Genomic DNA, 13,868 nt, shown 5'->3' with positions numbered 1-13,868 from the left:
CAGGTCTCCTGGCTCTACTTGATTTTTCTCTCAGGTCACCTAACTGGGAAACTTGAGGAAAATGGAGTAAAGATATTGATATCAGGGTGAACTGAAGAACCAAGGCCATTTCTTACATCAAATTACTTCAGTCAAGCATCTCAATCAGGGACAGTCTGTAGCTTTGGTCCTCACCCCTTGCTTGCCATTTGGAGAGCTCCATTGTGTTGCTTTGGTCTCTAGCTCAAGCTTAGACTTTCTAAATGAATATCTGCCGGTAAGGGACATGCTTTATCATGTGTCCCTTGTATCAGGTCCCAGCCACTCCTGGCTTGAAGGTGATCTGATATAACTCTCTCTGTGCATCCTGGCATTCTGGATGCCCATCATTCTTCCAGGCTCTGCCTAATAGACAGATGCCTATGCTTTATTTCTTCCTCCCCTGTCCCACAATTGCATAGACTGCAAAGCAGCAGAGCGTGGACACTAGACCCTAAATTCCAGTTGTGGCAATCAATGGCTCTGGCATCGTGAGCAAGCCCTTTAGTGTCTGAGTTTGAGTTTCCTCCTTTGTACAATTAGTACTATGCCATTTCCTGCTTCTCAGAATTGTCACATGGATTAGAAGCAACCTATTTCAAATGCCAAGCACATAGCAGGTATGCAAAAAATGGTAGTTATTTTTATATGATAGATACACCTGCACAGGAGACAGAGACACATGGGTGCCTTCTAAGCAAGCTTCCACCACTTGGAAAGCAGATGTCAAGGCCACAGAGTGAGTTCCCAGTGTGCTTAACTCACTCCCATGACCAGTAGACAGTCTCTTGCCTGCATCTCTCTACTTCCTTCCCCCTCTTTATCACCACTGTTGTGATTCCTCAAGCTGCCCTTGTTCAGAATGCCCTGTTCTGGTTATGTCCTTTGCCTCCTGTACTCCAGCTCTATGGCAATTTCACCAAGACTTCCTGTGGAAAGAACAGGGTCCTGTGGCCCACAAGGTAAGTGATCTGGTTCACAGCTTGGCCGTGCAGCCTTCGGGAAGATTTCCCATCTCTTGCTACTCCTGAGTAATGAAACATGTCTCTGTCATCTCTCACTTTCTGTGTATGATCCTTAATTCCAACATTCCCCATCGCTGGGGCAACCATCCCCCTACCGTGAGTAGTATTCCTCTATTTATTCTAAAACAATGAGTGCAGGTCCATTTCTTATGCCCAGTTTAGTCCTCTCTATCACAGGGCTAGTTGATTTCTCCCAGGGATGTTCTTGAATTCAATGAGAATGACTGCACTGGTCAGTCTACACACAGTTAATACTACCTGCCTTTCTAGCCTTTCCATCCTTTCCATGTGTGTCTTTTTGTTTGTTTTGTTTTGTTTTTAATTTAAACACAGAACAGCCTTCCTAGCCCTTCCATATTGCTGTTGTCGTTTTTAATTTAAACACAGAACAGTTAATGTCTATTCGTTCTTGCATTAACATTTTCCTACTCCTGAGATCTTAATACCATGCTAAGCACATAGTAGGGGCTCGAAAGAAAAATACAATTTTAATGAATACCTGAACTCTTGGCAGTGATCTCTGATTCCACCTCATTGCTCAGCAGGCACCCCGAGCAATGGCCTCTTCTGCTTCACACCTCCCTTCTGCTGAGTACAGCCTCCCAGGATAGAAAGGGCAAGGCACTCTGCTCAGAGGCACATAATCATTTTTGCTAAAATGGCAAATTTTCAGGCTGTGAGCTGATAACCAAAGTGTTACCAGGGTTTCAGCACTATCCAGTTCCTGGAGGATGGGAGGGGGCTGTCCTGACTCAGAAGCATCAAGTGAAGTGACTATTCCAAATATAATAGCTGAGGCCCTGCTCAACTGCCCTCAGCCACCTCTGGGAGGCTGTCATCCAGAGGCCCCCAGGCTGCCCCTGAGCCTGGATCAGTCCAGGCAGCAACCTCACTCCCTCAGCATCTCTCTCTTTGTTAACAGACTTAGTATTAGGTGTGTTTGGAGAGGGGTCAGGTGCCCATCTGGCTCCTGAGTCATTGCATTTGTCTCTCTGTGCAGGTGGTCTACTGCAGGATCTCCTCTGAATTTGACAGAGCTCAGATGAGATCTAAGTGCTTGGGCTAGGTCTGGAGCGACAGGCTCCTACTGCTTATCTCTTCCAAATGGCTGGCTCGGGTTGTACCATAAATAGATGAATAGAAATATTCATCTGACCCGTGACCCCTTGCCCATGGTGGACCCCATGAATGCATTTTTAGTCAAGACTCATACCTCCAAACCAACAATTATTGAATTTATACCTTCTGATCATTTTAAACTGGATCATCCCCTACCATCAGCTGTGTGAGCCGCAGCAGCTAGATGTGTCTCCAGTGCTTGGTCTTCCCCTCCTCCAGCCCCACCCACCACCTTTTGTCCCAACAGTGCAGGCTTTACGCACACCATCCTTATCAGGGAACAGACATGCATAAGTATTTTGCAAAGAGCACCCTCTTAGGAGTCAGAAAACACACCCTGGAGTCTCCACTCTGTCAGCCAATTCCTGGGCGAACTTGATAACTCAATTTCACCTTTGTTGGTCTCTCTCTTTTTTTTTTTTGTGGTACGCGGGCCTCTCACTGTTATGGCCTCTCCCGTTGCGGAGCACAGGCTCCGGACGTGCAGGCTCAGCGGCCATGGCTCACGGGCCTAGCCGCTCCGTGGCATGTGGGATCTTCCTAGATTGGGGCGCAAACCTGTGTCCCCTGCATCGGCAGGCGGACTCTCAACCACTGCACCACCAGGGAAGCCCAGCCTCTCACTTTTTCAGTCTTGAATGAGTGTGATAAAAGTAAGATCCAATGATGTGCTACAGAGAGAAACACTCCGCAAATGGCCAAGTACCATGTCAACAGGAAACCTGCTATATTTCTGCCACACCCTCTGGGGAGTTGTTTGTTTAATGACAACCTTAATAAAGGAGGAGAGATGACATTCTCTGCTGTCTGTGCAAGGCCCAGGCTGGGGCATGGGCCATGCTAAGGTCAAGCCAGGGTGCAGCTGCAAAGCACAACCAAGGTGGCTCATTTCCCTGATAGCACTGCTGAGAGAACTTCAGGCTCATTCTTGCCCTCTTCCTCTGACTCAGGCTCACCTCTTGGGGTGGAAGACATTTGGCACCAGGGAAGGAATATGTCAGGAAGAACTGTCTCTGAGCCTGGGCCTTTCCATTTGAATTTAGAAAAAATTGTGTAGGAAAAAAAAAAAAAAACCAACCCAAAAACCCTGTGCTTTGGCTTTAAGTGGACTCTGAGCTCTGGCTTATAGCCAGTGTGAACTTGCGCGAGTTCCTTATCTTCTTCATGCCTATTTCTTCCTCTTTGAACTTGCTGTAATAATTCCTTCTTCCTGGGGTTGCTTGGGGGGAATTTCAATGAGTTCCTATATATAATGTCTATTTCATTCATAATAAGAAAAAATATCCAATTTATTTAATTCTGTAAAAGGCTGACTGAATGAAGAACGCATGAGAAAACTGAGGCACAGAAGGGCTTATTCTATCACTTCTAACAACCCAGTTGTCCGGGGCAGAAGTGAAACTGAAATTGGGCCTCTGGCCTATCAAGGCAGGTGCAAGGGATTCTTTACCTTTCACCATTTGCTTTGCACTTTTCTCTTTTCAATTGCAACCCTTGGGAGTTTAAATTTCCTTTCACCTTCAGGACTCCAGAGTTGATTTTTAAACATACATACACCTATGTCTCAAAGTATATGGAGTATAATATTTATATTTAAGGAAATAGATTAATAGACTCCCAACTCAAGGAAACAGTTACCACTTTAGTCAGCTTTTTACAAATGGGGACATGCATAGGTTTTGCAATTCCTCTTTTCTATTCTAAGTGGCTTTCCAGAGACCCACTGCCACCTGGGGCAAAGTACACAGCCCCAAGATCGTTCTGAAGACCAATGGTTTAATTCCCTTTATTGTAGTTTCACATATTGCTGCAGTCAGAAGTAAGTGCAAGCACTCTCGGAGGCAAGCCTCTTGCTGGTTAGTAACTACTTCTCCAGCTTAATTTCTTTGTCCACTTGGAGTTTACATGGGGTTAAAATCCACATTCAGGTACTTGCTTTAGTTGCGAATGGGTGAGACTATCACCTCCAAAAATAATAGGGGATCTCAATGAAGAGAAATCTCACCATGCAAGTAAAAAAATAAATCTGATGACCACAGCGAGCCATTAAAATTTTTAAAAGGTAATGAAGAAGGGAGAGAATGGGAGAGGAGTATAACAGCTATGAAAAACATTTTTTTTTAAGTAAGTAATAAAGGAATATGTGCAGTGAGTGAACACAGACAGCTATCTTGAGTTGGGGGCAAGTTAATTACATTCAAAAAAGACAGCGTGTCCAGAATTTTTTTTTTTTTGCAGTGAAATATTTTAGTTCCTTCATATAGAGACATATTACACATGTTAACAACCATGAAAAACAATACAAAATGCCCTCAATTTAACAAGTAGAAAAATATAACTAGTATATATGGCAATTGTGAATCTAATACTGTACAGAAGTAATTTATGGATTTTACAAATAAATTATAGCTTAAATGCCCTTTCAAAATTCTCTTTCCCCCCTAGATGTACACTAGAACTTACAATAGGAAAGGTTCCGAGCCTAGCTTATCGCAAATCAGTGCCAGTCAAATGTTCTGCCGACAAGCTCGAAGAATTTCTTATTTGGCTCGTGAAAATATTCATGCAGTTTATTGAGGAGCTTGGGGTCGACTTGCGGGTGCGCCCGGCCTTTGGACTCGTGTAAGCAGCGGTCCCGGCCGCTGTCCCGCAGGCAGTAAAAGCCCTTGGTTTTGTTAAAGTAGAAGTTCGAGGCATTGATCTGTGGCGAAAGCCTCAGGAACCTCTCGACCTTTTGTATCTCGGGGAAGGGGTCCCTGATGAGGCGGTCGCCGTCCACGATGTGGATGCGGCGCAGCGAGAAGAAGCGAAGCCAGTTCTGCATGTGCACGTGATACAGGCTGCGGTTGAGAGCCTTGTAGTCCACGTTGAGCCGGCCATCACGCACCAGGAACTCCTCGATGGACGGGTAGGGCTTGTGCTTCTGCATGTGGTTGTAGAACACTTGGGTGTAGTCGGACAGCACGCGCTCTGACGGGTCCCGCAGGATGAGCAGCAGCCGGATGGACGGGTTCATGCTGTGGACCCGCTCAGGCACTTTGGGCGACGTGAAGTACGCGGGGGTCTTTTCCACTGTGAGCTGGTGCGGGGAGGAGAAGGGCATCTGGCTGAGGTACCAGCCCAGGCCTTGGCTGTAATGCTCCTCCCAATCGAAGAAGTGCACCTCGTTCTCTGCGGCCGCCACGTCGGGATGCAGGCTGAGCATCTCCAGTAGCGCGCGAGTGCCGCCCTTGCGCACACCGATGATAATGGTCTGCGGCAGCTGCTGGGCGGAGCCGTTGGGGGCCGCGCCTTCCCGGATCTCGTCCTGCAAGGTCGCCGCTTTCCTCACAAGCTCCGGCTGGCCCAGCTCGGCCCCGGGCACAGCGGGGCGGGAAGGCACTAGCTGGAGCTGGACCACCAGCATCACCGCGCCCAGGAGCAGCGCGGCCATGCTGGACACCACGGTGGCTTCACTGGGCGGGGCGCCGCTGGGTCATGAAGCGCTGCCGCGAGGGATGCCTCCAGATCAGTGACACATGGGTGTCGCAGGCTTCCGATTACTAGGAAACAAAGGGGAGAAGTATTAACCCCACATAAATACTGGGCTTAATCAAGCTGACAACTCTGTCGTTTTGGGCACGACATTCACCTCCTGGGGCTTTCTTGGTTCCTTTATCCTATGAAGCAGGGGCGGCGAATGGTTTCTGTACAGGCAAGAGAGTAAATGTTTTAGGCTTTTGGGGACATATAGTCTCTATGGCAACTCCAACTATGCTATTTTGCTCTAAAGCACCCATAGATGATACACAGAGAAATGGGTGTGGTTGTGTCCCAATAAAACTTTATTTATGGACACTGACATTTGAATTTCATATAATTTTCATGGGTCATTAAATATTCTTCTTTTAATTTTTTTCAAACATTTGTATTTTTACTGCTCTGTTGGCACTAAAACCAGACCAAGCTTTGGCCTGCAGTCATAGTTTGCCAACATCTGCTATAAAGGAAAAGGTTGGGAAGGACTTTTGGACCTTGGCAAACATCAGAGAATATCTACCAGCTGCCCGCCCCAGGCAGAGGGGCAAGCGATATGGAAGCAGGCATTGTTTCCAACCCACTAGGGGCTCCTGATCTAACAGGGCAGGTGAACCTGTTTGAAAGATTGAATGATTAACTACAATTCTTTACTCTTCCCTGAATCCAATTCTTGCTATAGCCTCCTTGTAGGGGGAGTGTACTTCCTAGCAATTTGATTTTTTTTTTTTATTTGCCATGAGAAGAACATGCCCTGGCCAGCCAGCTGCTGGTGCCAGGAGGAAGACGAGAGACACCTGCAGTAGAGCTGCCCCATCAGCCCCCTGTGTGCAGCCCAGCCAACTCCCTCAGGAGTGAGAATGCATGCTTGTGGTTTTAAGCCAGTGAGTTTTGGGGTGGTTTGCATTACAGCACCAATTTGGCAAAGGTTAATTGATACAACCGGACTGTAAGCATCAGTGCGATATATGTTACGATTATAATTTAGGGAGAGTACTGTGAGGGCCTATGTTCATTCATTTTGCCTGAAATGATTAGAGATGTCTTCCAAGTAAAGCAAATGTTTGAAGTGGGCCTAGAGGGATAAACAGGCGAGGTTATTGGAAAGAGCAAAAAACCTTCATGCATGCAAACGTTTACTATTTATAAAGAACAGGTCTTGCAGTCTGCTCAGTGGATTGTCATTTTAACACTACAGTGTAAGGTAGAAACGCAGGACAGTTATAGAAACACAAGGACACAAAAATTTAGTCCACTTCAAAATTCACGGTCCAAATTTAAAATTCGAAATTCAGGGCTCTTCCTGTGAACTGCCTGCTTTATACCTTTTTCTCTTTAACTGAGACTTATCACATTTGGGCGTTAAAGTCCCTCAGGAACACGGGCACTGCTGAGCTACATGGCATGGAGTTCCCAAAGACACAAGAGCTATGGTTGTTGTTTTTAGGAGGCTGATAAGCAGCAATCCGTGTTCGACCCTCTCCCGGAAAGAGCAGATCGGACACTCTCTCTCTTTTTTTTTTTAAAGTTTATTTATATTTATTTATTTATTTTTGGCTGCGTTGGGTCTTCATTGCTGCGTGCGGGCTTTCTCTAGTTGCGGCTCCTCTTCGTTGTGGTGTGCGGGCTTCTCAATGCAGTGGCTTTTCTTTTCGTGGAACATGGGTTCTAGGTGTGCGGGCTTCAGTAGTTGTGGCTCGCGGGCTCTAGAGCGCAGGTTCAGTAGTTGTGGTGCACGGGGCATAGTTGCTCTGAGAAATGTGGGATCTTCCCAGACCAGCGCTCGAACCCGTGTCCTCTGCATTGGCAGGCGGATTCTTAACCACTGCACCACCAGGGAAGTCCTGGAAACTCTCTTTTAAGTAATCTCTGTCTAAACACAGCTCAGGAAGAGTTGCACAGAGGCCCAGTTTGGGGACTATGGGATTTACAGAGCCAGAAAAATGTTTTCTATCAAGAGGGCCCATCATCTTCTTTATGCCAGGTTTAAAATTCACTTTATTAGCTTAAAACTTGTCTAGAATGTGTAAACAAAGAACAACAGGCAGGACTTCCGTGTTTATGATCAGATCAATTGATCTACCTCCCTCAGATATTAACTGTAATAGCCACTTTGTAAAATGTATATTAAAGATCAAGCAATTAAAAAGCTGAAACCTTTAGAAAATCACAGAACACTAGAAAAGGGACTTGCCAAATCACCTGACATACATATTTAGGAAAAAGAAAGAGAAAAATTTAAGGAGGGATGGCCAAACAAGATGGGGCTCAAGGCTGGTCTTACTGATTGGATGAGCCCAATTTAATGGGCCATTTGCTTCAGTCAAATGAACGTTTTAGTATGTTTCAGTGAAATTCTATTTCCTTCTCAACTGCCCATGTGGGTTGACCAAAGGGACCAGTTGTGCTTGCTTTTTACATGTTTGGGGTATGTGTGTGCCGGTGCAAGTGTATGCTTTTGTGTGTTTATGTATGTATGTGTGTACACATGTGTATGTGGGTGTGCACATGTATGTGTGTGTGCGTGCGTGTGCAGGGGGTGGGGTGGGTGAAGTGATGGAGAGAGTAGCTTCTCCACACTAAACTGCTATACTCTCTGTGGTGGGTATTGTCATCCCCATCATACAGCTCTGCATCCAGACTTAGGAAACAACCTGATCCTGCAACATCTGAGGGTTAGAGTCAGAGCCCAGATCTGAGATTCATATTATCTGACTATTTATGCTCTTTCCATTCTGTTATGAGGCATCTTGATTAGCACAGTGCACATCTGAGATCTTTTTCCTAAAGGGAAGTTACCAGCAGACAGCAGAAACAAGAAACTAAATATAGTTTGTCCTTTACAAAAACAAAGCAAAAAACAAAAACCCTCCCAAACAACCAAAAAACTGGGCACTTTGTAGTTTAAAAGCTCCTCATTTATAATGTAATAGTTTCTAAAATGTATATTTACTTATTCTAAGCCATCTACATTACATTCCAAAAGTACTTGAGGTATATGGAAAAAAAAATCTAAAGTCTCATATGTACACGTGTGTGTGTGTGTGTGTGTGTGTGTGTGTGTATGAAACTTTAACTAAGTTTTATGTATATATTATACACACATATATATTATGTATATATACACGCATATATTTGTACATCTAAATATATATAAAATGTGGTTACACACACACAGTGGCCATCGAGAGCCAAGTTCTTCCTGTTGTAGTTTGATAATGTGAATTTCTCAGTGGTACAGATAGAAATTTTGTGCCTTTTAGTAACATTCTCAGAAAAGGAAAGATCCCCAAGCTCAGGTGAACCTGTAAGCCAGGACATCTGGGCCAGCTGGTCTTGACAATGGAATTATGAGCATCAGAGCATCATGTCATTAAGTCCCTTTTTTTCATTTTATGGGTGAGGAGGCCCTGAGGTGACAGGCCCAAGATCAGGTAGAAAATTAGAGCCTAGAACTTGTGGATCCTGAGTTCCAGTTCTGTACTCTCTGCTATTATTGCTATCTCCCTAGCATGTGGTCTTAAAACAATGGCAGTGTTTTGGGGATCCTAAAGAAGAAAGCCCCCCGAAAAAACCTACCTAGCACTGACAAGCCCTGGCTGCCAACTCCAGAATCAGCTGTTACACAGGGGATATACATATAGCACGTGGGTGAAACTCATTCATTTGTTCTACTCAGTAGAAGAGTTAAAGGAATCACACAGGCTATGGAGTCAGGAATCCTGTCTCCAGTTTTGACTTTGGTCCAAGTGCCGTAACCTCTCTTAGCCTCAGTTTTCTCATCTGTGAAGTGGTAATAATTCCACTTGCCTCAAATGGCTACTTTGGGACTGAAGTGAGATGGGTTATCAGCACTGTCCTATAGAAATGTAACGTGAAGCACATATGCACTTTTTTTCCAATTATCAAACAAATATTTATTGAATTCATGCTACATAGCTAGCATTTTAGCTAAGCTATGAGATGAATTCCCCACTTTCACCAATACTTTCTCCCCTCCATTATGCCAACCACGATGCCTTCCCCATAGGAGTTATGCAGCAGATGAGTTGTGTAAATAAAAAGTGTAACAATTTTACTACATTCGGAGAAAAAACTCAAATCTCCTTAGGCGATCTAGAGATGCTCAGGAAAGTAACAGCAACTCCCCTCAAAGGTGATAGCAGCCACTATTTATTTATGTCCCTGACACTTAGTCATATCTTGCCCTAAGACAGATCATGTCTTATTGTTACTTTTATTATAGGTGTTAAAATGACCCACATATGCACTTGTACATTTTCCAGGAGCCCCTTTTTAAAAAGGCATCTTCTATGTAAGCCAGTATTTCCAAAATGTTATCACTCTAACACATAATCACTATATAAAATTAAGGAGCTATTTTGCATTTTTTTTGATTTCAAAATCCAGTGTGTATACATTTACTCTTACAGGACATCTCAAGGCCACATGTGGCTACTGGCAACTGAGGTGGACAGCAGAGAGGTATTAGAACACTGAGCAGTGTTGCAGTTCTTACTCGGAAATCCCTTTAATTGTGGAAAGTGCTTTCTTAATAAGTAAGATACTCTACCCCATTCACAAATTAGGAGCTTCCCAAACAGGAAAAGGACCAGGAAGGCAAGTTTGAACTTGCAAGCAGCACAAAGTTGATTATTCTCCCTCTGGAAGTAAACTAGGTACTGTCAAAGGAATCTTCTGAAAGTCTGGAGCCCTGAGTTGGCACAGGCACAGACAAAGACTGTTCAACAGAACCTGGAACCCAAGCCACATTCCTCCCAAAAGCAATGATGGCAGCTGCCATCTGCAGCCCTCGCTACTAAGCGGACACTAGGCTGGCAACTTTGCACACAGGACCCCTGTGATGCTCATTGCATTCTCGATAGAACTGATATCATTATAAGAAAGTGAGGCTCAGAGAAACAGAGTGGTTTGTCTAGAAAGTTAGAGGCAGTACTAGGACTCAAACTCAGTCTGAGCAGGCAAAACCAGGAACCTCACCATCCCTCACACTAGGTGGCAACACCCAGAGTTAGTGTATAAGTAGTTACTGGGCTCCTTGGTTTGTCTTTGGTCTTGTTGAACCATCATGCCAGCCACTGATTCTTTGATGAAGAACAGGATTCCTTGGAATGGCCCAGTCTTGCTAGAATGAGCATAAAATGAACCCCATCCTTCCCTTTGTAGATGGGTTAAAAGGTCCCCAAAAGAGATCCAGCCCACTCCCTGTTCACTCCCTTTTATCCGGGAGGCTGTTTGCTTCATCCTGCAGTGATAAACCAAGCCTGGAGTTTCAAGAATTCCAAAGACAAGAGTCTTTCCCATCAGCAGCACTAGGTGTCCTTGGACCCCACCATGAAGATGCTGACCACACACCAGGCATTGGGAACACATGGGAGAGGACACAGGCTTTTCCAGATGGAGATTTCCTTGCATTAAAAATTAAATCGAGGGCTCCCCTGGTGGCGCAGTGGTTGAGAGTTCGCCTGCCGATGCAGGGGATGCGGGTTCGTGCCCCGGCCCGGGAAGATCCCACATGCCGCGGAGCGGCTGGGCCCGTGAGCCATGGCTGCTGAGCCTGCGGGTCCGGAGCCTGTGCTCCGCAACGGGAGAGGCCACAACAGTGAGAGGCGCGCGTACCGCAAAAAAAAAAAAAAAAAAAAAAAGAAAAGTAAAAAAAGAAAATTAACTCAACACTCCTCTTCAGGTCAGGGAGGAACCTAGGATGGGACCTGCCTGCCCCTCCCGCCTCCTTTAAGCCAAGCCCTGATTTTTCTGTTCATCTGAACACACCAAGCTCACACCAGCTCTGAGCCTTGGCATTTAATGCTGCCTCTTTCCAGGATGCTAGCCCCAGGCTTTGCGAGGCTGGCTCTCTCTTGTCATTCAGATTTTATTTCAAATGTTGGCTTTCCCGCAATGTTAGCGCCCCCACTCTCCTTTAATCACTTTCTTTGACATCATCTTGTTTTATATTCCTCATATACTATCCAAAATTGTTTGCTTGTTTACTGCCTGCCTCTCCACCCAACAATGTTAATTCAGAGCTTCCTTATCGATGTCCTGTCTCTCTTTGCTGCATCCTCTGGGGCTGGCATGATTGCTAGTACACAGTGGGTACTAGAGATGCTATTTGCTGAATGAATACATTGAATGTTGTGGAAAGTCAGGCAAATGATTGAAGGCACTGAGAAAGCCTTTTAATTCAGCAGAAAGAGAAACTTAACAGTCTGTCCCTTTATGAAAATGTCTGTGTCAAAAAGTAGTGAGTTTTCCCTCCCTAGAGGGTCAAGCAGAAACCAGATGTTAAGGGGGGACTCAAAATTTCTCATGGCGATTGGACAAGATCACTGAGAGTCTAAAACATATTTTCATTACAAAAGGAGGGGAAGCAGTGAAGTCACCCTTCAAAAATATTTTAATTTTCTCCTTAAGTCTTCTTACTACATAATTCACATCATGACCCAGATTTCAAATGTAACTAATACAATATATTTGCTCTCAGTCCCACTACTGGAGTATATTCGTGGATAAAATGAAATAACTAGAATATTTAACAGGAGAGAAATTCAGTGCATCGGGAACAGTGAGGCCTGCGGTCCCTGTGTCTGCAGAAAAAACTTCCCAGCCTCTCAACAAAAGACGGTGACCCAGCTGGCACAGGTGAGAATCTCCTTGGATAACAGGGACGATCAAAACATGGGGACCCAAGTCATCTAAGGGATCTGACAAAAGGGTTGAAAAGAAATAGATTCCTCCCTGGGTGCCCACTGTGTATCAGGCAGTAGGCACTCGTGTATAAATTATCTCCTCTAATACTTGTAACGATAGTAAGAGGTGGTTAGTCTCCTTTTATTTTATATATTTTTTAAGCAATGAAAAGGCAGTGTGCAGTAGTAGAAAAGCAAAGAGGCTTTTGTAATTGGACAGAACCAGGCTAGAATTCTTATACCTAACTGACCTCAGCTAAGTTTCTCACCTCCCCGGGGCTCAATGTGCCGTTCTGCAAAATGGGCTAAAATCTACTTCATAGGGATGCCATCGTGCCTCAGTAAGATTACCCACGCCAAAGAGATAGTGCAGTGCCTGGCACTCGGTGGGCATCCAACGAATGTTAATGGCCTGTCTCTCTCCCCAAGGCAGACATGGAAACATGCTATTAAGGTTAAATGACCTTCTCAAGGTCACAGAACCAGGAAGTGTGATGACTAAAATTCCGCAGGCCATCTGTAAAGCCCATTGTGCTGCTTTGCCTTTGAATGGAGATGCCTTCTGTGGGCAGCGGCAAGTGCAGGGCAAGTGCATTCCCGGCAGAGGGGAGAGCTTACTCCAAAGAATGATGATAACATAGCAGGAAGGATAAGAGCTCTTGTGCTGCTCTACAAGGATTGTTTCTCTCCAAGCATCCCCGAGTATTGAGTGATTTAATTTTCTGGAATGCACTGATGCCTGAGCCAAGACAGTTTGATCAGAACTGTCATTTCCATATCCAACCAAACTTCTGAGCAATCAACAGTATACGATTTTTTGTTCATGTTTAGGAGAAAAAAAGGTCTCTCTTTTACCTTTGCACTGCTAACTTAAGAGTGCATGGCAGATCTGTCAAATTTCTATCCTTGGCAGATCATCTTGGAAACCAAGAAAGAGGAAACAGATTTAGCTCATGCCTGTCAGTCTACAGAAGGACAGTGAGATCTCAAGACTTGCATTAATATTTATTTTCTTGAAATTGCCTACACATGACACTTGTCATCCAGTGTTGACATTCACTTCTGTTTGGGTTTACTTATGGTAATTGCTGTGAGGTAGGATGGGGTGGAAAGAGTCCAGGGTAGAAAAGACCCCAGGTCAGTCCACATAATGTTAATAAGTTTCTCTGGGTCACATTGGCTATCTGGGAAAAGGAGGAGTAATTGGCCCTGTTTTCCCCTTGAAAAAGATCAGGACTCTTCCAACACTCCCTCTTCCAGACTTTCTATGCTCTGTTGCTTCCATGGCACGGCTGGGAGGTTCCATATATACAAAAGGTTGCCTGCATAATGAATGTAATTCTTCAGGATTGAAGGAAGGAGGGACCTGGGCCAACCAGGGAGGGCAGCATGGTGGGGCAAGGCTTTAGGGCCAGAAGATTTCAGTCACAATGTTTTGCCGAGCTTCTGAGAATTCCATGATATTATGAGGATGATAAAG

At 44.9% G+C, this 13,868-nt stretch overlaps 1 protein-coding gene across 4 annotated transcripts in view; it reads right to left on the bottom strand.

Annotated features, from left to right (window-relative positions):
- Window positions 1–13,868, bottom strand: part of HS3ST1 (heparan sulfate-glucosamine 3-sulfotransferase 1) — a 64,174-nt gene that overhangs the window by 29,872 nt on the left and 20,434 nt on the right. For 3 of the 4 annotated variants that reach the window (XM_060011795.1, XM_060011794.1, XM_060011796.1), the window contains exon 2: window positions 3,818–5,704. The exons of the other annotated variant lie outside the window; for it this stretch is intronic. In XM_060011795.1, the coding sequence (XP_059867778.1) occupies window positions 4,660–5,595 (936 nt within the window). In that variant the 5' untranslated portion in view covers window positions 5,596–5,704 and the 3' untranslated portion in view covers window positions 3,818–4,659. Of the gene's footprint in view, window positions 1–3,817; window positions 5,705–13,868 lie in introns of those variants that run through there. 4 annotated transcript variants of the gene reach the window in all.

The sequence above is a fragment of the Delphinus delphis genome, chromosome 5, assembly GCF_949987515.2.
Source record: "Delphinus delphis chromosome 5, mDelDel1.2, whole genome shotgun sequence".
Lineage (NCBI taxonomy): Eukaryota > Metazoa > Chordata > Mammalia > Artiodactyla > Delphinidae > Delphinus > Delphinus delphis.
This window is presented reverse-complemented; position numbering and strand designations above follow the sequence as displayed.